Source organism: Erinaceus europaeus, chromosome 9 (genome assembly GCF_950295315.1).
Source record: "Erinaceus europaeus chromosome 9, mEriEur2.1, whole genome shotgun sequence".
Classification (NCBI taxonomy): domain Eukaryota; kingdom Metazoa; phylum Chordata; class Mammalia; order Eulipotyphla; family Erinaceidae; genus Erinaceus; species Erinaceus europaeus.
Window position 1 is genome coordinate 39,176,125 of NC_080170.1, and position 23,036 is coordinate 39,199,160.

The window sequence follows — 23,036 nt, forward strand, 5'->3', positions numbered from 1 at the left end:
CTGTTGGAGGGGGACAGGGTTGGCCCAGAGGTGCAGAAACCTGGGAGAAAGGTCCCTAAGGAGACCTTGTAACCATACAGCACAGGAATGCCAAGGGAGAGGAGGCAGGTGCTTAGGGCAGGGTCCTGAGAAGGCCCTGGGGCAGGAACCAGGAGTACAGAGCACAGGAACCCAGGACAGCTTCATTTAGAAGTAGGGCTGATGCTGAATCAAGTGGACAGGAAGTCTAAGGATAGATAGGGAGGGGCTCCACAGGGTGGAGGAAGTGGAGTAGTTCCCTCTGCTAGGGACTGCCTTTTGTCACTAACAAGGTCCCTGTCACCCTCTCAAGCAGGCTTCTGAATGCTGGTCACCATGAGGGCCCTTAAGTGGCTGTTCCTCCTCTTGCTGTTTGGGGAAGGTGAGTCCCCTTTTCTGTCCTGCTGACTGGGCTTTGGGACCCCTGTGGGCTGAACTCTTCCAGAGCAGCACAAAGGGACACATGCAGCAGGACCGTGACAGGAGAAGACCAAGAGATAGCACGGTGTATCCTCGCCAACTCAAAGCAAGTGGAATGTGTTTGGGGTTGGGTCAGAGCCTGAGCCTGAGTGTGGGTCCTCAGTTGATGCTAGAACTCAGCGGCCCAGAGAGGGACTGGGCTCTCGCCACCTTCTTTCCTCTGTCCACAGCCACAGGGGACTCTGGAGATGATGAAGTCCCTGAAGAAGTGATAGGGGTCCTGCATGAGTCCGTCAGCCTGCCCCTGGAGATAGAACCCAGTGAAGAGGTGGAGAACGTCTTCTGGTACTCCTCCCATGTCAGCTTGGCCATCCTGGTGCCTGGGGAACAGGGCCACCATCCCAACATCACAGTGACCAATGTGTGCTATGAGGGCCGAGTGGACTTTGGGGAGCCCTCCGGCTACTCCTTGCACATCTGCAATCTGAGCTGGGAGGATGAGGGCTCATTCAAGGAGCAGATCAACTTGAGGATGGCACAGCTCTCCCTGCAGCAGTGTTTCTATCTACAGTCTACAGTGAGTTTACAGCTCTCTGCTTCTTGGTTTTCTTGGCAGGGATGGAGGACAACTTTCAGAACTTGGGGGCTGCAGGCCAAAAGGTCTGGAAGGGGGTGCTTCCAGTGGCCCACTGACACCTGAGCTTCAGTCCCAGGAAAAGTAAGGTCCCTTCTGTAGATGTCCCCCACCAGAGAGGTGACTGAGGCTCATATGGCTCTAGAAGGGCCTTTCCCAGAATGTTCTACATCCTGGACCACATTCTTTTAAGACTTAATTTTTTTTCTTTTTTAAGATTTACTTGTCTCTTTAGAAATTTATTTTTAATAATTTTATTATTTATTCTGGATAAAGGCAGAGAGAAATAGAGAGAGTGGGGGAGATAGTGAGGGAGAGGAAGACACACCTGCTTTACTACTGGTGAAGCTTTCCCTACTGCACGTGGGGACTGGGGGCTTGAACCCAGGTCCTAGTGCATGGTAATGTGTACAGTCAAGTGCAGCCCTGGAATTTTTGCTTATTTTTAAAGATGTATTTATCATTTATTTATTTTAATTTTTTAAATATTTATTTACTTATTTCCTTTTTGTTGCCCTTGTTTTTATTGTTGTTGTAGTTATTATTGTTGTTGATGTCACTGTTGGATAGGACAGAGAGAAATGGAGAGAGGAGGGGAAGACAAAGAGGAGGAGAGAAAGATAGACACCTGCAGACCTGCTTCACCATCTGTGAAGTGACTCCCCTGTAGGTGGGGAGCCGGGGGCTGGAACCGGGATCCTTAAGCCAGTCCTTGTGCTTAACCCGCTGTGCTACTGCCCGACTCCCATATTTATTATTTATTAACACAAGAGATGGGAGAGAATGAAGAGGAGGAGAGAGAGAACCAGAGCATATCTCTGGTACCAGGGGTTGAATTCAGAAACTTAGGCTTTTCCATATAATCCTCTAGTCACTGTGTCATCAACTGGTCTATACTTATTTATCTGCAAGACATTTATTTAATGAGAGACTAAAACACCTTTCTGGCATATGCTATGGAACCTGGGACCTTACACTTGCAAATCCTGTGCCCTACCCACTGTGCCAGCTTCCTGACAACCTAGGCTGCGCTCTTGAGCCTTTTCTCCTGTGCATTTGGAGGGCACAATCCCTCCTTTCTACTTGAACCAACTCCCTTTAGCACCTGTGACTAATGCTCTATTTGATTCTCGTAGAAACACTGATTAAACTCTCAAGACCCTAGTTGCTCTTTGGGTGGTAGGCAGCCTCTCTGGAGATAGCTGGATTGAGGAGCTTAGAGAAACAGCTCTGACTACACAGGGCAGAGGGTCTCCATGTCCTTCCTCACTTAGGGTGACTATCGGAGCCTCAGATTGGAGTGAATTTCATCATCTCAGAGGACGGCACTTGCAACGTATCCTTGACCTGCTCCGTAGAGAAGGCTGACTTGGGCGTGACTTATATCTGGATGACCCTTGGGGATGGCATGGATTCAGTCCAAGAAGGCCCTTTCCTCAGAGCATCCTGGAGGCTGGGCAATAAAAGCCTGTCCTATATCTGCAGGGCCAGCAACCCAGTCAGCATTGTGAGCTCCCGGCCCATCCCTGCTGGGCCTTTCTGCACAGGTACTGGACCCCTCACCTGCTCTTAGGTCTCTGTCCCTGAACTTTAGGCAGAACCTAGGCTTTCTTCCTCTCTCTTTCTTCATTCTATCCTTTCTTTTAAATTAAGAGCACTTTTTTAAAAGAACATATCTTTATATTTATTAAATATCTTAGCACTACTCTAAGAGCATCAGAGCATTGTGGGAAGAACTGTGAAATCAGAAGAGATGTTCATTAATGTCATATGATGCTTCATAATGCTGAACATCTGAAATGTCCTTAATGTTACAATCCCATGATACTCCAGTTAAAAAAAAAAAAAACTCAAACAAGAGAGGTTTAGCCTTTTCTGGGCTAAGTTTGCATAAATAAATGCTAATAGTATAAATATTTCAGAAATCACATGTTTTATGGGAAGGCCCAGGAAATGTCTTGTTGCCTTTGCTATTCATAATATGCTCATAAAATACTGATTAAGCCTTATATATACTTGATGTACTGCATAGCAGTAGAGCATCTGACTCTCTTCCATGTTGGTGTTATTAGTTACTCCAATTAACAGCCATGCTTTTTTGTCTCATTCCTAAACTAGTTTCTGCTTTCTTACCTTTGCCTGAAGGTTCAATTACAAGGTGAAAGACTGTGTATCTTTACAAAGGAAAGTTAAAAAAAAATGGGGGGGGTAGGGATAGACTTTCAGGTAATTATTCAGCGACAGAAGAGATGGAAAGTGTCATCTTGTAAAGTATATTAGTAAATACATTTAGGAAATATGACTCACTGACAAGAGTAAACACAGCTTTGTTGATTGAATTCTAATATAAACTAGATGATAATGATAAAATGACATACAGAGTCATATTTGTTGGGATATATATTGGCTTTGTTTATCCTGATAGCACCTTTTTTATCATGCTCTATCTTACTTTTAAAATCACAGACATACCAGCTGGGGACAGCATGACGATTATGCAGAAAGACTTTTTATGTCTGATATTTCACATTCCCAGATTCAGTCTCCAGCAGCACACCACCATAAACCAGAGCTGGGTAGTGCAAATTAAGAGCACTTTTAATATATATTGTGTTTTTTAATTTTTTGGCTAGAGACAGAGAAATCAAGAGAGGGAAGGAAGATACAGAGAGGGAGAGACACACTTGCAGCTCTGCTTCACCACTTGTGAAACTTTCTCCCTGTAGATGGGGAGCAGGGGCTTGAACTTGGGTCCTTGTGCATTACAGCATGTCTATTGAACCAGATGTGCCACCACCTAGCCCCAGAACCTAGGTTTTTAGAGACAACTGCAAAAGGCAACTAGCCATGAATTTGTGGTTATATGGGTATGGAGTGTGTGTGTGTGTGTGTGTGTGTGTGTGTGTGTGTGTGTGTGTGTGTGTGTGGTGGGGTCCCTGAATCTGGGCCTCATCTCTACCTCCAGTGAGCTCCTCTCTTGCCTTCCTCTGCTCAGGTCCTGGTAAGCCCTCTGAACAGGTACAGACCACATCTGCCTCCTGGCCAAGGGGTTTCTCCTGCTGCTGCTGTTGGTGGTGCTCGCCTTGGGGCTCTGGCACAGTTGGGATTGTGGGAGCAAGAGCCGCCATCTTCTGGAATTGAAGAGACCCCGGAGAAACCGAATGAAGCTGATAAAGACGGGCCAGAGAAACCCCAATCCTGTCTAATGGTGTTGGGACCCTCCAGGGATCCCCTGTACTGGGAGCATTAATTCTACCCTGGAGGCAGGGGGTCTGGAGAAGACTGTCCCATACTAAAGGTCAAGGAATAACTAGCATCCAGAAGTTGGGTCCCTATATGCCCATCCATTACCCTTGACCCAGCTTTCCCTTCTGCCCACCCACCTGCCTGCCTGGGGGAAACAGGGTGTAAAGGTTGGGCCAGAGTGAGGGGTTGACATGTGGTAGACCCCCAACATACATTCTATTTACACTGTAGCTCAGTGACAATCCTTTTGAATTGCCAAGATCTATGATTAATTCCTAATGGGGTTTGAACCTCACTGTCTGTTAATTAGGGTTTGGTGTTCACTGACCTGTGCCCAGACTTTTATGACAGAGATGGGACCTCCCTCCCCCCTTGGAGCCAATAATGGGTTGAGGGTGGAAAGCAGTCTCAGAAAAGCTCCTAAGACTGTTGCTGTGGTCAAGGTCCTGCCCTCCAGAGGGGAGAGCTGAACAGTCCCATCTTCAAACAGATCTGGAGTTCAGGGTTCAAATCTGTGCCCCCCATTCTTCCCACTCCTTAGAGACCTTTCTGGAGGTGATTGGAAGCAGAGAGGGATGGTTGTTCCCTGTCCCTCATGCTGGCCGAGTCTCTTCTTACAACCAGTCTCTAAATAGAGAGGCTGAGCCCCAAACAGCCCTGGGCAACCCAAGAAGGCTGAATGCCTCAAGAAACTGGACTCTAGCTTCAGGGGCACCTCTTTCTCTACAATAACTGCATGATGATGGTGGTCTCTACCCCCTCTGAAATTGGGGGGTGGTACTTACACACCACTAAATGTCTGTTCTGGGCAGCCCTTGGCAAGGCGGAGAAAAAGCTGTGAAGAGGTCATTGCAGAGAGAGTGACAGGCCAGGGGGAGGCAGGGCCACACTGGAGGGAAGAGGGGGAGTCCTTACCACACCATCATGGAAACAGCTGGGACAGCAGGCGGGTGAGTGACAAGAGTGAGACTCCACACTCCTTGATGGGGCCAGGAACTGGCACTTTGGAGCAAGGTCAGCTGGGACTTCCTAGTAGACTGAATAACTGTTCCCAGAGGGCAGTGGTTCTGGATCCTTTGGGACCCAAGAGGAATTTTTAGTTTGGAGCTTCAGTGACTATTTTTATCCTCTTTCATTTCTGAAGCAGAAAGGGAGTAAGTTACAGGCTGGGTTCTTTACCCAAAAAAGCCACCAAGATAAATACAAATCAAAACAACCGGTAGTGGTGAATTTAAAAGGTTCACAAAATAAACCCTCCCCTTGCCTGTGCCCACCCCTCACCCACAAGGGGAAAAATGGTTGTGTCATGAACTTTTCAGTGTTGAAAACCGTTTAAAAGCCCCAGATCACCAAAGTGGTGCTGTTGTACCATTCCATTAAAATGAGCTGATCCAGGTGGGAGCGCTGATAAACAGAACATGGGAACCCTTGGAGGGAGGTGGGAGGTGGGTAGATTTGAACTTGGATAGGGAACTGAGATGTAAGAGCTTCATTCTGACATGGTCCCCAAGCACATTACTAGTCTGGCTCTTGTGAGTCTATAACTCTGTGTGCATGTGTGTGTTTAATGTTTACTTATGAGTGAGAGAGGAGAGAGAACCAGGACGTCATTCTGGCACACACAATGCCAGATATAGAACTCACGGTCTTTTGCTTGTAAATCCAGCACTCCAGCCACTGAGCCACTTCCCTGGCTGCTGTAACTGCGTTATTTACAATTGGACAGTCAAATGTGCTGGAGGTGGCAACGGCTACCACGTGGGAGAACTTGCTGGAAGGATCAAACCATACCACAGCTCTGGTGCACTCCCCACTTCCCCAGCCCCATCCCAATGGAGGGGCGGGGGTGGGGGGTGGTGGTGGTGGATATGCCACAGAGCCCTTTGTATAGAGGAGTTTCTGGCAGTGGGGGTGGGGAGCATTACAAAGAACAAGGTGTGTGCGGTGAGCTTCCCGCCCAGGATGTGGCCCCACGGCTGGGAGCACCTGGGCTGCCTATGAAGCAGGACTTCGGGCGGGCCCGCAGAACGTGCTCCTTCCAGGCAAGTCCCTCCTGGCCGCCTGCCTAGGCGGCTGGAAGCTGCAGGACTTCTCTTTGCTGAGGCTCCGGTCTCAAGCAGGGCTTAGCACTAGGTCCCAGATATGGACTCAGGCAAGTCGCTACCGGTAAAGGAACTCCCTCTCTGAGCCCCAAGTTTGGAGGGAATCCTCCCCGTCAGGGTTTGTGTGCTGTTCCTGAAGGGTCAGTACGCAGAGTGTGCTGCGGGGCTCCAGTTCTCCCGCGTCGGTGTGTGCGGTGCAGCCCGGCAGGCGCCTGGGGAGCTCGCCCCGCGGACAGGTATTTCCAGTCGGGCCGGGGACCCGGGGGCGGCGGCGGGGAGCGGCGCCGCGGCTGGCGGGTCCCCCGGGAAGAGGCGCTCAGCCCGGCTCGGGTTTCTGCTGGGGCGGGGTGGAGCTGTGCGGAAGACAGGTCCGCGGGCAAGGGCCGGGAACAGTCTGCGACTCTCCGGCCAGGACTACGCGGGGGCCAAACCCGCCCCCAGCGACCCGCCGCACGTGCACACCCCGAGCCTCGAAACTACAACTCCCAGGCGGCTCGGGTCGCACACCCGCGGTCCCCCGGCCGCGGGAGGGGATTGGCGGTCTCTAGGCGACCAGGCGCGGGGCGCAGGCGGAGGCAGGCCCGCCCCCCATTGTGTGGCCGAGCGCAGCCCGCGAGGTGAGGACTGGCGGGCGGGGACGCGGGGATGCAGCGGGGCGCTGGGGTGGTGCGGACTTGGGGGACCTGGGAAAAAGGGAAGTTGGGGGGGAGAGGCGGAGTTGTGGGGCGGGGGCACATCCAGCGGAGTTCTGAGAGTGAAGTAGAATTTCGCGTGGTGGGGGGAGCTCCTGAAAAATTGGGGGGGGGCGGTTTAAGGTGCTGGAAGGCGAGCAGGTGGTGGTGGTGGGGGGGAGGTCTTTGTGGTTCGGAAAGCAAGAAGGAGTTTTGGAGTCGCCTAGAAGCCTAGGGGGCGGGGAGTGAGGTTGGTGTCAGTGCACTGGGGGTCTTGAGGACTCGTAGGGAGGGAGCCCGGGGCGTGGGTGGGGATTCGGGAGGAGACTGGAAGGAGTGAGTTCTTTGAAGCCCGGAAGACTTGGTGCGTTTGGAGATCAGGTGCGAAAAGGGGATTTCGGGGGTTGGCGAGAAGCAAAGATCAACAGAATGGTGGGGTTGGGGGAGCACTGGAGAAGGAGGTGCGGGTGGGGGTAGGGGTGAGACTAGCAAGGTGCAGTGGGTGGGGACTGGGGATGATGGCCAGAAAAGCAGAGGAAGCCTGGGACCACCCAGCTCCTAAGACTCTGGGACCACTGAGATTGGAGGAGCCCTGGGGTTCGTCTTTTGTCTTTTGCTGAGATTTGTCAGGGAAATGGGGGGCTGGCTGGGGCTGCAGGAGCAGTGTCTGCTGGGGAGTTGTGGGGAGCTAGACCCCTGGGCCATTGTATGGACAAGAAAGATGTGCTACAGCCAGTCCTCCGAGGCTCCCTTTCCTTCCCCAAAGGAGGCGGGTGGGTAGAGTTAAGCCCCTGGGATTTGCCATCCTGGACATCAGTCCCCCTCCATCCCAGGATGGGCTGTCTTTGCTCAGGCTTTCTACCCTCCAGGCCCTGGGGACTTTCTTGCTTTGCACTCCCTGAGGACACAAACTTTTTTGGCATCCAAGCCTGCCCCTTGGGAAGGGAGAGCTTGGCTGACTTTAGAGGGGTGATGGGAGGTCCTTGGCGTTTGCAGTGTGGAGGCTGCAGCTGGAGAGATGGTGCCCTGACAGCCAGGACCTGCCCAGACCTGAGGGAGCAGCCATTCCCCTCTCCCAGGGCCCAGCCCACTGGGGTGGGGAACTGAGTGGAGGGAGCTCTCTGGCAGCTCCCAGGCACATCATAGGAGATGCCAGAATAGTACTGACTCTGCTGCTGGCACCAGGGCTGAGAAACTAGGGATGAGGAGGCTGGCCACACTTCCTGAAAGCTGGCCCCTGCCCTAGCAACTGGGTACTCTCCTTAAAAAAAAAAAATTTATGTATTCATTGTTTAATGAGTGAGAGATACAGAGAGACCACAGTGCTGCTCAGCTCTGGTTTATGGTGGTGCAGGGATTGAACCTGAGACATTAGAGCCTTAGGCATGAAAGTCTTTTGCAGGACCATGCTATCTCCCCAGCTTGAGTACCCTCATTTTCCTGTTTGTCCTAAGCTTTCCCTGCCACCTCCTCAGACCATGATCTGGTCCCCAGCACACCCTCCTCTCTGTCTCTTCCTCTCAGCCCTCAGTCCTGGGATGTGAGTGTCTGCTCCCCTCCCTTCCTCTTCTTCTGACTTTGTCTCCTCTAGTCTCTGCTTCAGGCCATCTGCAGGGGGCTTGTGCTTGGTGTTTTCAGCTGACATTCTAGGGAGTAGCTCCATCGTGACCAGGGATCCACAGAGCTGCATCTGCTACTGGACTGGTCTGGCCTGTGGGCCGTGAGCACCGGGGCCCCTCACTGGGCCACCCCAGGTCTACTGGACCAACGCAAGAGGCCGTGGGCAGGCAGCTGGGCTATGGTTTGGTGCCTTGGCCTGGCCTTCCTCAGCCTGATCATCAGCCAGGGGGCTGACGGTGAGCTGGGCTCTGAGGAGGAGTATCCCTGCAGCTCAGGGGGGAGCGGAGGGGGGCAGTGGAAGTGCAAGTTTCTGTCTCCCTCAATTACTTTACAAAGCCTAAGGGATCTGGGTACCCCTGTCTCATCCCTGACTCCCTGCTTCTCTCTGTAGGTCGAGTGAGGCCTGAGGTGGTGTCAGTGGTGGGCCAGGCTGGAGGGAGTGCTGTACTGGGCTGTGACCTCCTGCCCCCCTCTGGCCACCCCCCACTACACGTCATTGAGTGGCTGCGTTTTGGTTTCCTGCTCCCCATCTTCATCCAGTTTGGCCTCTATTCTCCCCGGATAGACCCTGATTATGTGGGTAAGACTTTCCCCCAGCAGGCCTTTGGGGTAGCCTCTCAAAAGGGCTGTGGGGGACAGGGCACCATTTCCTGCTCTGTGCTGTCCTGTTCATGTCTAGCACCACTGCCTGCTCTGTGTGTGTTCCATGGATTGCCTGCACCTGCGCACACGGACAGACATGCACACATGGACAGACATGCTACCTTCTCTCTGTGGGTGTGCCCATCCATTGAAGGAGCCCTGCAGGGTCATGCACACAGGTGTACACGCATGCACACACACCTTCTCACTCTGCTGTCTGTGGCTCTATGTGACCCGTTCTGCAGGCTTATCCCCACTGTCCACCCTAACTCTCTTCCAGACCTCTCTCTCTGCTGAGCTGGTGCTCCCAGGACTGGTGGGCAGAGATGGTGGAGATGGACAATTTATCTACTTCCTCCTGGGAGGTCCTTCTCATTCTGAGCACAGAGGGCATGAAGGAGTGCTGCAGGGGGAGGCTGGGGGTGGATGAGGCAGATCAGTGGACTTGGGAGGCAGGTGCTTTAGAGACCATCGGTTGACCGCCTGGACTGGCTTTCTTCTTGAGGCTCCTGATTGTACTTAAAATAGTGCATCAGCCTCTAGGGATGCCTCTCCTGGACCCCAGCTGCTCCCTGGGAAGGCTCAGCTTCCTCCTAATCTGCTGGAGCCTTGATCCTAGAGGTTTAATGTGGGGTGCGAGGGCGAGCCTGAGCATGGGCGCCAGCCTCCTGCTCCTCCTCTTTGGAGGGGAATCCTGGGAAGGTCACCTGGGAGGATGGGATGGGTGGCAGGGGCCCCATGTTTTAGTTTGAATCTGAAAGAAACCTGAGGATTGGCTGAGCCCTCCCTCTGGGCCAGGCAGGGCAGAGGGGGGAGGCTGAGTAGGTTCCGCCTAGGGAAAGGTTTATTTTCAAACTGGGGGCAGTTGTTGGCAGACAGCCTGATGGGAGCATATGTGTCTACACAGGCCCATGAGGATGGATCAAAGGGCCCCCAGCCAGGACTCATGCAGAGGAGGCTGCATAGCTGCCTTCTCTGCCTCTGCCTGAAGGGCCTGCAGGCTGGGGACTGGGGCTCTGGGGGCCTGGGGGCTGGGGTGCTGGCAGATGCAGAACATGCCAGGCAGACTGAGAGAACAGAGGAAGTTCCTGGGGCTCTGGAGAGATGTGGGCTCCTTCCCTACCTCCTGCTCTGTCTGGATCCCTCAGAGGCAGCAGCAGGCTGTAGGCACCTTTTTCCCTGTGGGTGTCTGCTATCTCCCCACTGTTGCCTTTTGAGCTGCTGGGGCCTAAGCAGTAAGTGCTGGGACTTTAGGCCCTGTCTCCTGTGCCCCCCCCACCCCCCCCCCCCCGCGCTGAGCAGCTGGTCAAGCTGGAGCCAGTACAGGGTCAAACTATAGAGACCCGGTGCCCAGCACCCCTCACCCCATGGAGGAAGGCCTGGGCCTTTGTGCAGGGACTCTGGCACCGTTGCTAAGCAACAGGAGGTGGTGGCTGTGGAGGACAATGCTGGCCTGTCCTAACCCTGCCAGTGCAGGGATGTGACCAGGACTGTGTGAGGCCAGTGGCCTTGAAGGAGGAAGGGTGGGAGGGAGGCAGGAAGGGGACATGAGAGACTATAGGGACAGCAGAGGGGACAGCAAAGGGTTACTGTGCAGAGGCAGTAACAGCAGCACAACACAACTGGGGTGAGCACTGGGTCAGGTTAGGTTGTCGGTGAGTACTAGGTTAGATGCTGGCAAACGCTAGAAGAAGAAGGTTAGATGCTGAGTCAGGTCAGCAAGTATTGGGCTAAGTCAATGTCTGTAAGTGAGGCCCCAGCTCGGAGTCTGAGGCCTAGTGTCTGCAGAGGAAGAGGAAGGTGTCTTCTCTGCTCTCTTACCTGATTTCTGTGCCATTTCTCGGGGCTCCAAGATGCATCTTGAGGCAGAAGAACAGGTATTTGATCAAACTGGCTTTCCTTCTCCATTTAGTGCCCCCACTCCCTCCAGTCAGCTCTCTGCATGGTCACACTTCTGGAACTTTCTGTCCTGTTTCACCTCCAGTCTCTCAGGGATATTGAGGTAACAAGCGTATGAGGGAGCACAGTCCTGCTTCCTTGCCCCTCCTTTGTTCTGACAGCCTCTGGCTCTGGCTGCTTGGTGGAAGGTGGATGGTGGATGGCGGAGGGGGTGCCAGGAGATGGCCCAGAACTTGGGGGGCTAGGAGGACATGCACTGTGTGTTGGGTGTGTGATTAAATCCTGGGCCAGCTCTCGACCCCAGTGAGAACTTCTTAGCCCACATCTCATGCCCACTCTTCCTCCCCTCTTCTTCCCCTGAAGACCTTGGAGCTTCCCATGAAGCCCTGCCTTGGGGATCCCCCAGCAGTTGTGACCCAAAGGGTGTTACTTGTTCCGTATTTGCCTGTGAGGCCTCGGCTTATCTCCTGGGTGGAGGTTTATGCACGAAGTGGGTGCACCCAGGTCCACCCATCAGAGAGGACCCACTCCCTGGTCCTTATTATTGAGAGAAAGGCACCCAGGGTAGGGTATATGTGGCCCAGGTTCTATGGGAGGTGCTGTGGCATCTTTCTCCCCCAGTCTCTCCACTTTGTCACTCTCTGACTGAAGCAGTGAGATTAGGCATGTGTGAGGGCTCTCAGCTCTGCAAAAAGAAAGAAGCAAGGAGAAGAGCCCCTAACCCGAGGTCACCACAGCAGCTCCAGGCTGGCCTGATTGCTGTTATCTGGGTGTCAGTGCATGCAGCAGATCACCCCAGAGCAGAGGAGACACAGACGGGCGGTGGGGGGGGCGCGTGAAGTGTAGCTCAGAGTGTCAGGAAGGGCTGACTTGGGGTGACAGCGGCACCCCTGAGGACTTTGCTGAATGCTGCTTGTGCTTGGATAAAACTTGTTGAACCCTCCAAGACCAAAGTGGATGGGCAGCTGGAGCAGGGATACCCTTCATCAGCTACTGGAGACACTGCTGGACCCATAGCTATGGTGGCAGTGGGGCTGGGGTTGGGGGTAGGGAGAAGGAGCAGCATGTGGGGGGCAGGATCTGAAACATTTGCTGGGCTAGTGGATGCAAGAGAGGAGTCCAGTATCTCAGGTTTTTGAGGGGCAACTTAGAGGCTTTGGGTGCTTTCAGTGGGAGGAGGGGGGTGGTCTCAGATGAGGAAAGGAGTTGACATATCAGCTGAGGGACAGGGCTGAGACCAGAGAGACCTTGTTGTCAGCCTTGAGCTGCTCACTCACTCCACGCCTTTATTTGATGTCAGGCACTATGGTGTCCCCACCTCACCCCTCCACCCAGGCTTATCTGACCTCGCTGAACGAGAAGTGGATGTGGGAAGGGGTTCACTTGCCCAAGGAGGACACAGCAAAGTCAGACTTGGCCTGCCTGGTTGCCACCAATTGTCACCAGGCCACCTGCTGTGACCCTTAGCCATTGGGGTGCAGGCTCTGCCAGGACAGTTGGAGGGGTTCAGAGGCACCCCTGAGCCCAGTGGTATGGAGGTGGTGACTGCCTGTAGTCATGGTACTGTGGCCTCCACCTGGCAGTCAACCAGGCCTGAGGCCTGGTGTGTAGTCATGGAGTGAGGAGGCTGCTGACCCGGCACCCTGCTGCTGGACTCTGGCCACCCTAAGGCGCTTAGGCGGCTCATAATAGCCCATGGGATTAGGGGCTTTGCAGGGCAGTCTAGGTCCCTGTGCTGGCTCTAGTGCTGCTGAGGTTTGAGTGGGCAGGGTCCCTGGCAGAAGGGGGTTGCTGGGTGCCAGCTGGGCAGGCCTACGTGGACCCAGAACCTACAGAGCAGCCCCAATCCTGGAACCACCTTTGACCCATGGGTTTCTCTGTCAAACTGGCCTCTGCTACCCTCTGCCTCCCTGTCTGCTCTGCACACTGCTGTCCTCTGGCTCCCTGTCAACACTGCACACTGTTATCCTCTGCCTCCCTGTCTACACTGGACTCTGCTGCCCTCTGGCTTCCTGTCTACACTGCACACTGCTGCCCTGTGGCTCCCTGTCTATAAGGACTCAGCTGCTGGAAGGCAGGAGCCACTCCTTTGGGCTGGCAGAGGGATCTGTCCTCAGGACCCTGCCTGGTTGTCACCTTCCTCTCAGGAGCTTGGAGAGACCACTCCTGCTCTGAGAGTGAGCAAGCTTGAGGGTCCCCAGCAACACTCACTCAAGCTCCTCCTCAGGACGAGTCCGGCTGCAGAAGGGGGCCTCCCTGCACATCGAGGGGCTCCGGGCGGAGGACCAGGGCTGGTACGAGTGCCGGGTGCTCTTCCTAGACCAGCAGCACCCCGAGGACGAAGCGGCCAATGGCTCCTGGGTGCACCTTACTGTCAACTGTATGTGGCTGGTGGGGGACAGTACTGATACCCCTGCTTTGCTGGCTTATTGTCTGCATCCTAGCCCCAGCCCACCCTACTCTGCCAGGCCTAGTGCACCACGTTTTGCTCTCCTTACCCCAACCCCCTCTATCACCCTAGCCTGCCTCACTGCCACCTCACGCAGTATGGCCCCTATAAACTGCAGGACCTTCTCATTTCCTTCTGCTCCCCACACACCTCTCCAGGGTGATAGAAGAGCTGGATCTGGGTAGCAGGACTCGAAGATTTGTTTTTCCCAAACGTGGTGCCCAGTGGTTCTTAGTTCAGCAGAAAAGAGCCACAACTCCTCCACTGCATAGATGAGGCCACTGGGCAGGGTGGAGCAGAGGCCAGGACAGTGGGAGCACTGGGACTGGCTCTGTAGATGGCACAGCACTGGGGTTCCCTGTGTCACCCCACTGGCTTGGGTGCAGCAGACGGGCTGTTCAGGGGGAGTCTGGTCTGTCTTGGGTTCTGGAATCCTGGTTTTTGGGTTCATACCTCCCTGTCAGGATACTTGAGGCCCTGATACCTATCTTCTCACAGCACCCCCTGAATTCCTGGAAACACCCCCCAAAGTGCTGGAGGTGCGGGAGCTGGAGCCCCTGACCCTGCGTTGTGTGGCCCACGGCAGCCCTCAGCCTCAGGTCACCTGGAAGCTCCAAGGACAGGACTTGGGCCAAGGTCAGGGTCCTGTGCAGGTGAGGCCTGGGACTGACAGGTGGGGGGAGGGGAGTACTCCCTGGAATTATACAGGGCTTCCCTGAGCTGGCTGCTGTCGCCCTCTGCTGGCCACCCCAGGAAGTGCAAGGTGAACCAGCCAAGGGAAGGTGGGTGACACTTTTCACTGTAGGCCTCCTCTTCCACCCGCCTAATCCCCTAGGTGCAGAATGGAACACTGTGGATCCCGAAAGTGGAGCAAAGCAGCTCTGGCATCTACATCTGCCAGGCCTCCAGCACCGAGGGCAGCACCACTCACACTACCCAGCTGCTAGTGCTAGGTACAGGGTCTGGGGGCACTGGGGAGGAACTCCTGGACTGTGAATGTTTACTTTAGAGAATCAGCAGGATGGGGTCCAGGCAGTGGCACGCCCAGTTAAGTGCACATAATACTAAGTGCAAGGGCAAGTGCAAAGATCTGGGTTCAAGCCCCTGGCTCCCCACCTTCAGAGGTGACACTTCACAAGCTGAGAAGCAGGTCTGCAGATGTCTATCTGTCTCTCTCCTCTATATTCCCCTCCTCTCTCAATTTCTCTCTATCCTATTACCCCCCCCCAAAAAAAAAAATTAAAATGACCACCAGGAGCAGTGAATTCGTAGTGCTGGCACCAAGCCCCAGTGATAATCCTGGAGGCAAAACAAAACAGAGAGAGTGAGACACACACACACACACACACACACACACACACACACACACACACACACACACACACAGAATCAGCAGGACAAGCGGGTTCTCAGTGCCCAGCAGGGTGAGTGCTGGAGTCACAGGCATCCCTCTGAGGATCCTGTGCTGGCATCCTCAGCGGGGTGTGTGGGACTCACTCCATGCAGCCCCATGAAGGGCACAGATATTTGGGAGCAGAAGGTGCTAGATCTACCTTCTTCTGACCTCTTGATCCTGGGAACTGAGGTCTGGGCAGAACTGCCCACCCCAGTGTCCTCCAAGGGCTAAGAGGCCAGGAGGGCCCCACACAGACATGCACACAGGTTCACATAGACAAATGCACACACACACACACACACACACACACACACACACACACACACACGGTTTCTCAGCCCTTGATAGAATGAGCAGAGTAGCTACTCTAGGGATTTTGGTTAGATACAAATTACCTAAGACCCTGTAGTAACTATATCCCAGAGGGCAGATCCTGGAGAACAGTGGAAAAGGCCTCAAGCTCCAGGAGTTGTGGCTGAACCCCCTCCCTCCCTGTGTGTCCCCACAGGCCCCCCTGTCATCGTGGTGCCTCCCCAGAACAGCACAGTTAATGCCTCCCGAGATGCCTTGTTGACCTGCCGGGCAGAGGCCCACCCTACAAACCTCACCTACAGCTGGTTCCAGGATGGCACCAATGTCTTCCATATCCCGTGCGTCACTTTGGGGGACACTGAGTGGAGGACAGAGGGACCCTCTGAAAACCTCTGGCTGAGCACCCAAACCCCATGTCTCTGCAGCCGCCTACAGGCCCGGGTGCGAGTTCTGGTGGATGGGAGCCTGCGGCTGAGGGCCACCCAGCCCGACGATGCCGGCCGCTACACCTGCATACCCAGCAACGGATTCCCACCTCCACCTTCTGCGACCGCCTACCTCATTGTGCTCTGTAAGTCCTGTTTGCACCCTGCCCCACCCCACCTTCCCGCCTCATTCCTTGCACACCCACACCAGCCTCTGCTCCCCCAGACCCAGCCCAGGTGATCTCAATGCCTGCTGAGACTGCCCTGCCCATTGGCATGCAGGGGGTGATCCAGTGCCCTGCTCGGGCCAACCCCCCACTGCTTTTTGTCAGCTGGACCAAAGATGGGCAGGCCCTACAGCTAGACAAGGTAGGGGGCTGTGTGATGGGTGGGTGGCAGGGGAGCCAGAATAGAGACAGTCTGCGTGAGGGAGCCACAGCCCCTAGTGAGAGATGGCATCAGAGATGCCGCTAAGAGGTCAGGGACCCTCTTGGGTCTGCTGGTACTTAACTGCAGCTCCTGAGCCTTGGGTGACCAGTCTCCGTGCAGGACACAGCTTCATGGGGGGGGGGCTAATGGCCTATGGGACCAAGTGGTCTTGGGGGTGGGGGAAAGGAGAGAGTGTGGGCGCCAAGTCAACTTGCCTGCTTCCCAAGTGAAAAGGGGCCCTTAGATGCAAAGACAGGCTTTCTTCGCCCGTCTGTCCCGGTGTTCACAGGGCTCAAAGATAACAGTTCTTAGTGAATTGTCAGGAATTGAAGAAAAAAAAAAATGGACTCAACTGAAATTGAGTCAACTGGCAAAAACTAGTCATAGGTGGCTGAGGGTGGCATTGCAGCCATGGTGTAAGCAGGAGCCCAGTCGTCAGGGCATGTGGGGGAACTGGAGTGGGGATCCGTCAGAGATCACAAGACTAAGCCCCTATCAAACTTATGGAGTGGACACTGGGAAGCCAGTGGCAGCAAGAACAGAGGGGGTCTGTAGGTGATATAGGAAGCAGGAAGAGGGAGTGAGCAGGGCTGGAGAGGCTGAGTTTCATCCTGGGCAGCTGGGAACCGGAGGTGTGGTCCTAGCAGGCCGGGTTTCCCAGGGCTCAGCACTGGGGGGTGCTCTTCATAATCTCCTCCCCATATGACATCCCCAGGGGAAAGTGATTGTAGTGTTCACATGGCAGAGTGTGTGTGTGTGTGTGTGTGTGTATGTGTGGCGGGGGGGGGGTCCTTCTACAGGAGAAACGTGGTGACAGCCACCGCATCTGGGTCTCCATGCTGAGTGTCCGTGTCCCCCCTATCACCCCAGTTCCCTGGCTGGTCCCAGAGCCCAGAAGGCTCACTGATCATTGCCCTGGGGAATGAGGACGCGCTGGGAGAGTACTCTTGCACCCCCTACAACAGCCTGGGCACCACAGGGCCCTCTGCGGTGACCCGGGTGCTACTCAAGGTGAGGCTGGGGTGGATGTTTGTGTATCTGTGTTGGCGGGAGGGGGCTTAGGCTCCCCCATCTGTGTTGTTTGTGGGTTCCATACTGGCAGTGTTCAGTGCTGGGGAGGGGGACATGGGTCACATGTGGCTGGCTTTCCTTTATGCAATGCAGAGAGGGCTGGTTGGCCAGGGCAGGTGCAAGGGGGCTAGAAGCATGTAAGCCCCATCTCCTAACATACACAGAACTAGCATGGCCCTGAGGGTAGAGACTGGACCTTGCTGCTGGAAGCTGGGGAGGTGTGGCAGTGTGAGAGATCCAGGTCTCTCTGGCTTGCAGGCCCCCCCAGCATTCCTGGAGCGACCGAAGGAAGAGTATTTCCAGGAAGTGGGGCGGGAGCTCCTCATCCCTTGCTCTGCCAGTGGGGACCCTCCCCCTGCTGTGTCCTGGACCAAGGTAAGGCCCCCAGCTGCTCTACTTGTACCTCTACCCTCCACCCTCTCTGAGGGACCCTGGGCCAATAGAAAGGATGGGGCTGTTGGTGGCGGTGGCACCCCTAGTGAGGGTGTCCTTCAGCTGATCTGTGGTTCTGCAGGTGGGTCAGGTGCTGCAGGGCCAGGCCCGGGTGGACAGCAATAGCAGCCTCCTCCTGCGCCCACTGACCAAGGAGGCCCATGGGCGCTGGGAGTGCATGGCCAGCAATGCCGTGGCCCGAGTGGCTGCCTTCACCAACATCTACGTGCTGGGTCCGTGAGTGAGAGCCATGGGGGATGGGGTGGAGTCCACTGGGGCAGGAAGTATGGGAGGAGGGGGTAATGGGCTGGGGGAGCATAGAGACCTGGAACTTCTTCCCTTGGGAGCTAACCATCACCCCTCACTCCCCTTGCAGGCACCAGCCCCCATGCAGTCACCAATGTGTCTGTGGTTCCTTTGCCCAAGGGGGTCAATGTGTCCTGGGAGCCTGGCTTTGATGGGGGCTACCTGCAGAGATTCAGTGTCTGGTACACCCCACTGTGAGTGCCCCCCACATTGTCCCACTCCTCCTTCTGATTCTTTCTCCCTCTTGGGTTTTAGAGAATCTCAGTGTTGGGATGACAGAGGCACAAGTCATCTCTCTGGGCTCCATTCCCTCCTCTGCGAGCCCCCTCTTTAATGAGGTGGTTCCAATTCCTCCTGCCTTCTCTAGGGCCAAGCGTCCTGACCGAGCCCACCATGACTGGGTATCCCTGGCAGTGCCCGTGGGGGCAGCTCACCTACTGGTGCCGGGGCTTCAGCCTCACATGCCGTACCAGTTCAGCATCCTTGCTCAGAACAAGCTGGGGAGCGGGCCCTTCAGCGAGATTGTCTTGTCTGCCCCTGAAGGTGAGGTCTTGAGCCCAGAGTCGCTCCCATCCTACACCAACCCCATCCTCGGGAAGGCTGGAAGTCAGGGCTGCACAGGAAGCAGCAGGGTGGGAGGGTCAAGGTGGGTTTTGTGGAGGATGGACCGGCTTTCCAGGAGTTTTGGGAGAGATGGGGATGGGGTTAGCTGTAGGGGTGGGGACACTGGAAGGTCTGTTTCTGCCTCTGTTCCCATTCAGGGTTTCCTACCACAACAGCTCCCCCCAGATTGCCCTCGACAGAGATGTCACCGCCTCTGTCCCCTCCACGAGGCCTAGTTGCAGTGAGGACGCCCCGGGGGGTACTTTTGCACTGGGATCCCCCGGAACTGGTCCCAGTGAGGCTGGATGGCTACATCCTGGAGGGACGGCAGGGCTCCCAGGGATGGGAGGTACTGGATCCGCAGGTGGCTGGCACAGACATGGAGCTGCTGGTACCTGGCCTCATCAAGGTGAGCTCAAGGGCACACGGAGCTGCCTGCCGGCTTCCCCAAAGGGTTCCACCTGCAAAACCTTTCCCAAAGGGGCTGGGAGTTGGTGTGTGCTGACCCCTGCGGGCTCCTCCCCAGGACGTGCTGTACGAATTCCGCCTGATGGCCTTCACGGATGGCGATGTCAGTGGTCCAAGCAACACTGCCAATGTCTCCACTTCGGGTGAGAGCCTGGGAGATAGGAGCTCAGGGCTGCAGGGGACACTGGAGCCCACTGTCCCGCACTGAGCCGCCCTCCCTCTTGCCCTCACCAGGCTTGGAGGTGTACCCTTCGCGCACTCAGTTGCCGGGCCTCTTGCCGCAGCCCGTGCTGGCCGGCGTGTTAGGCGGGGTGCTCTTCCTGGGCGCCGCAGTACTTGTTAGCGTGCTGGCCGCTTGCCTCATGAACCGGCGCCGGGCCGCGCGCCGCCGCCTCAAGCGCCTGCGCCAAGGTGAACCGGAGGCCCCGCCCTGCTCCTCCTTTGGCCACCAATGGAGGGCCACATCCTGTGAGGCCACGCCCGCCACTTGGTCGCCCAGCCCCTGGGTGGCCACACCCCTAGGAGTCCTGTTTCAAGAGGCGGCCACTCCCCCTTCGGGGCTGTCCACCTATAGGCACAGGCCCTCCCTCTACTTGGGCCTAGTGCATCCTGCAACCTGTTGCCCCATTCCTTGCTGTTCGGGTGGCCTGGGGCAGCTGAGCTCTGTGGCCTGCTGTTGCCTATGTCATCTTTCCCGCCCTGACAGGTCCACCGCTAATCTTCTCCCCGCCCGGAAAGGCAGCTCCACAGTAAGTTCCCCTCTTCCTCCCCATTTTTCCTTATTGCACTGTCGGGTGCCCTCCGCCTCCCACCGCACCTGGGGAGGCATAAGGGAAAGCGGTGAGGAGGACAGTCCGGTGATCCTAGGGCCCTCTTCCCCGCCACCACAGGGTCCTTGTCTCGCTTGCTCCCCATAGCTCTGCTCTGTTGCGCATCAAATCTCTCAAGGCCTGATGCTGGTTCCTGGGAGGGTCTGGCCCCTGCCACAGACCCTGACCTCCTGTCCCTCCCCAGCTCTGCACCGGGCTCGGGCAGCCCAGACAGCGTGGCCAAGCTGAAGCTCCAGGCATCCCCAGTGCTCAGTCTGCGCCAGAGTCTACTCTGGGGGGAGCCCCCAGGACCCCCCAGCCCCCCTCCGGACCCTCCACCTAGCCGGGGATCCTTGCCCTTGGAGCCCATTTCGAGGGGACCAGATGGGCGCTTTGTCATGGCTCCCAGCTTGAGGTCCTCCCAAGAAAGATCAGGCCCAGATCAGGTGGAGTTTCAGACCCCAGCCGGGCGCCAGGCCAGGTCCTTTGACTGCAGCAGCAGCAGCCCCAGTGGGCTACCTGAGCCCCTCCACATCTCTGACATCAGCCCTGTTGTGCCCCCTCCCATGACCCTGCCCAGCCCCCTGCCGGGCCCGGGGTCCTTACTGCAGTATCTGAGTCTGCCCTTCTTCCGGGAGATGAATGTGGATGGGGACTGGCCCCCCTTGGAGGAGCCAGCACTGGCACCACCTCGGGATTACATGGACACCCAGCCCTGCCCCAGCTCTTCTTTTCTCTGCCCTCTGGACTCCCCCACCGTGTCCTCAAGGACTGCCCAAGAGCTCCCTTACACAGCACTGGCTGACTGGACTCTGAGAGAGAGGCTGCTGCCAAGCCTCCTCCCTGCGGCTCCCCGGGGCAGCCTCACCAGCCAGAGTAGTGGGCGGGGCAGTGCCTCCTTCCTACGGCCCCCTTCCTCAGCCCCCTCTGCTGGGGGCAGCTACCTCAGTCCCCCGCCTGGAGACACCAGCAGCTGGGCCAATGGCCTTGAGAGGTGGTCACGGAGGGAGCACGTGCTGACTGTCAGCAAGAGGTGAGGGGTGCTTCCTGCTGGTTCCTACCCATTGCCACCTGTCCTTGCACTCCCTGCCCATCCCTATCTGTCTCCTTTGTTCCCGTCCGTTGACTCTTAACCACTAGTCTGGCCTGGTCCCACCCTGTTGGCTATGGCCACTTCCCCACCTTCCTAGTGCCCTGTTCAGAGGACCTGTCTCCTGCAGCAGCTGCTGAGATCCAGGACTCTTTAGAGTATAACTGTGGACTAACCTGGGTTCCTCCCCATCCCCACTCCTGGCCCCCTTTTTACAGGAGGAACACATCTGTGGATGAGAACTATGAGTGGGACTCAGAATTCCCTGGGGACCTGGAATTGCTGGACACTCTGCACTTGGGTTTGGCTGGCCCTCAAGCCCGCCCTGAAGCAGAGCCAGAGCTAGGTGTGTGCACCCAGAGCCTTACTGTCCTTTGCCTACCATGTCTCCAGGCTGTTCTTTCCCAGCTGCCTGAATCAGCAGGCCCAGCTTCCAGTCACCCACAAATCTCACACATGGCCCCACTCTTGTAGGCACAAAGATCCCAGAGGAGGGCCTTCTCCTGAACACTGCCCAGGTCCCTGGCCCTGAGGCCCGTTGTGCTGCCCTCCGGGAGGAGTTCCTGGCCTTCCGCCGCCGCCGAGATGCCGCCCGAGCACGCTTTCCAGCCTATCGCCAGACAGTTCCTGACCCTGAGCAGGCCACTCTGCTGTGAAGACCTCAGGGTGAGGCCATGGAGATGCTCGGACCCTGCCAAGGTGGCTTCCAATTAAGTCCGGAGCTGCCCCACCCCTCTGTATCCAGGCACAGACTCCAATAGTGGGCCCAGGTGGGCTTGCTATTGGGTGTATGCGCTGAATCCCAAGAGTATGGGGGCTACAACAGGGATCTTAGAATTGGTGTGTGTGGTGTGTGTGTGTGTGTGTGCTGTGTTAGTATGGGAGAGGTTTTTTTTTTTTTTACAGGTGAATAAAAATCTGAGAAAAGTTTTCTGTGTGTCCTTTGGCTCTTAATCCTCAAGGGTGATGCTGGGAGAATCCTGAAAATCTAAAAACATTTTTTTGTTTTTTGTTTTCTTTCTCAGTGATAAACATTCCTCTCTCAAATCAGATTGACATGGGCCCTCCTTCTGAGCTCCCATCCAAACATATTCAGCACAATCACATTTTCCCCCAGCTCCACGCCCCCCTCCTACTTTGAGCCTGTTGCTAGCAGGGTCAGGAAGGTCACTGAATTAAGTAACTTTTTTTTAGCCTTTGATTTTAGTTTAGCAGTTATCATTCCATAGAATTGTCTCCCCAAGCAGTGAAATGCCTGTCTGAGAACTAGATGGCAGGAGGCTGGGCACATATAAAGTTGTGTCACTGTTCTGTCTCTTCCATGTGCCTCAGACTCAGGATTTGAGGTGGTCCAACACGCTGGTGGACCTGCCTTCCCCTTGGGGAGTTCTGTCTTTCCAGTCATTGAGGTAGACACTCAGGAAACCGAGACAGATGAGTTTGGAGATAAAGCAGTGCCGGTTATGATGGTGGCCCAGGGCTGGATCATTGTGTGCTGGCCTCTCCCTCTCAAGTCACTGACTTTACAATTCCATGGGCATGCCACTCGGTCCTATTTTCAAGAGGTGAACAGGAGCACAGAGCACCTTAGTAACTCATAGTAGGGGGCTGGGGGGTGGGTAGTGGCTGGAGTAGGTGAAGTGAGGGATTGGACAGAAAGGGGAAGCAGGTGAACAAGCTATATTGGTGGGGAAGTCCAGACAAAGATTGGGGCTGCAGAGGACAGAATCCCCCTCCTCATGGAAACGTCCCTGACAGAACTGGAGAGAATAGGAAGGTGGGCAGGGGCTGGGAGTTGGTGCCCACAAGACCAGGCCAGGCAGTATAATAGAAGGCTGGAATCTCACTGGTGGGCTCCCAACCCAGAGCCCCCTCCACCCCCTCCAGCCTCCCTCTTCTGATCCAGCAGGGTCACAGAGGGAGAAAGGTCAGGTCTCAGCCCGCTCCCAAGTACTGGCCCTGGGCAAGGAGTGACCTCACTTGGTTCCTGCCCA

General features: G+C 55.7%; 2 protein-coding genes across 10 annotated transcripts; both read left to right on the plus strand.

Annotated features, from left to right (window-relative positions):
- The first annotated feature begins 354 nt into the window (after positions 1-354).
- Positions 355-4,278, plus strand: SLAMF9 (SLAM family member 9). The gene is given in 5 exon segments (XM_060197088.1): positions 355-400; positions 669-1,136; positions 2,353-2,619; positions 4,068-4,100; positions 4,103-4,278. Coding segments are annotated over 5 exon segments (990 nt in total).
- A 2,286-nt stretch (positions 4,279-6,564) lies between these two features.
- IGSF9 (immunoglobulin superfamily member 9) lies at positions 6,565-21,972 on the plus strand. 9 transcript variants are annotated; one of them, XM_060197698.1, is made up of 21 exons: positions 6,565-6,656; positions 8,730-8,947; positions 9,103-9,291; positions 13,480-13,632; positions 14,200-14,354; positions 14,537-14,654; positions 15,606-15,747; positions 15,835-15,980; positions 16,061-16,203; positions 17,134-17,274; positions 17,593-17,709; positions 17,849-17,999; positions 18,143-18,266; positions 18,440-18,615; positions 18,834-19,084; positions 19,202-19,286; positions 19,378-19,554; positions 19,850-19,892; positions 20,158-20,985; positions 21,261-21,388; positions 21,517-21,972. In XM_060197698.1, exons 2-21 carry the CDS (start codon positions 8,890-8,892, stop codon positions 21,696-21,698), a joined length of 3,507 nt encoding a protein of 1,168 aa, XP_060053681.1. In that variant the 5' UTR covers positions 6,565-6,656; positions 8,730-8,889; the 3' UTR covers positions 21,699-21,972. The 9 variants fall into 9 exon arrangements, with proteins under 9 accessions (XP_060053681.1, XP_060053676.1, XP_060053680.1 ...); XM_060197693.1 differs by having other exon boundaries at positions 6,639-6,656; positions 8,683-8,947; XM_060197697.1 differs by lacking the exon at positions 6,565-6,656 and adding an exon at positions 6,899-7,037.
- Positions 21,973-23,036: the final 1,064 nt, after the last annotated feature.

Bases quoted from the DNA above. Each gene is read 5' to 3' on its own strand.
- IGSF9 (XM_060197698.1), top strand. From the start codon at position 8,890: ATGGTTTGGTGCCTTGGCCTGGCCTTCCTCAGCCTGATCATCAGCCAG. The intron at 17,710-17,848 runs GTAAGGCCCCCA...GTGGTTCTGCAG, and splicing joins CTGCTGTGTCCTGGACCAAG to GTGGGTCAGGTGCTGCAGGG. The intron at 20,986-21,260 runs GTGAGGGGTGCT...CCCTTTTTACAG, and splicing joins GTGCTGACTGTCAGCAAGAG to GAGGAACACATCTGTGGATG.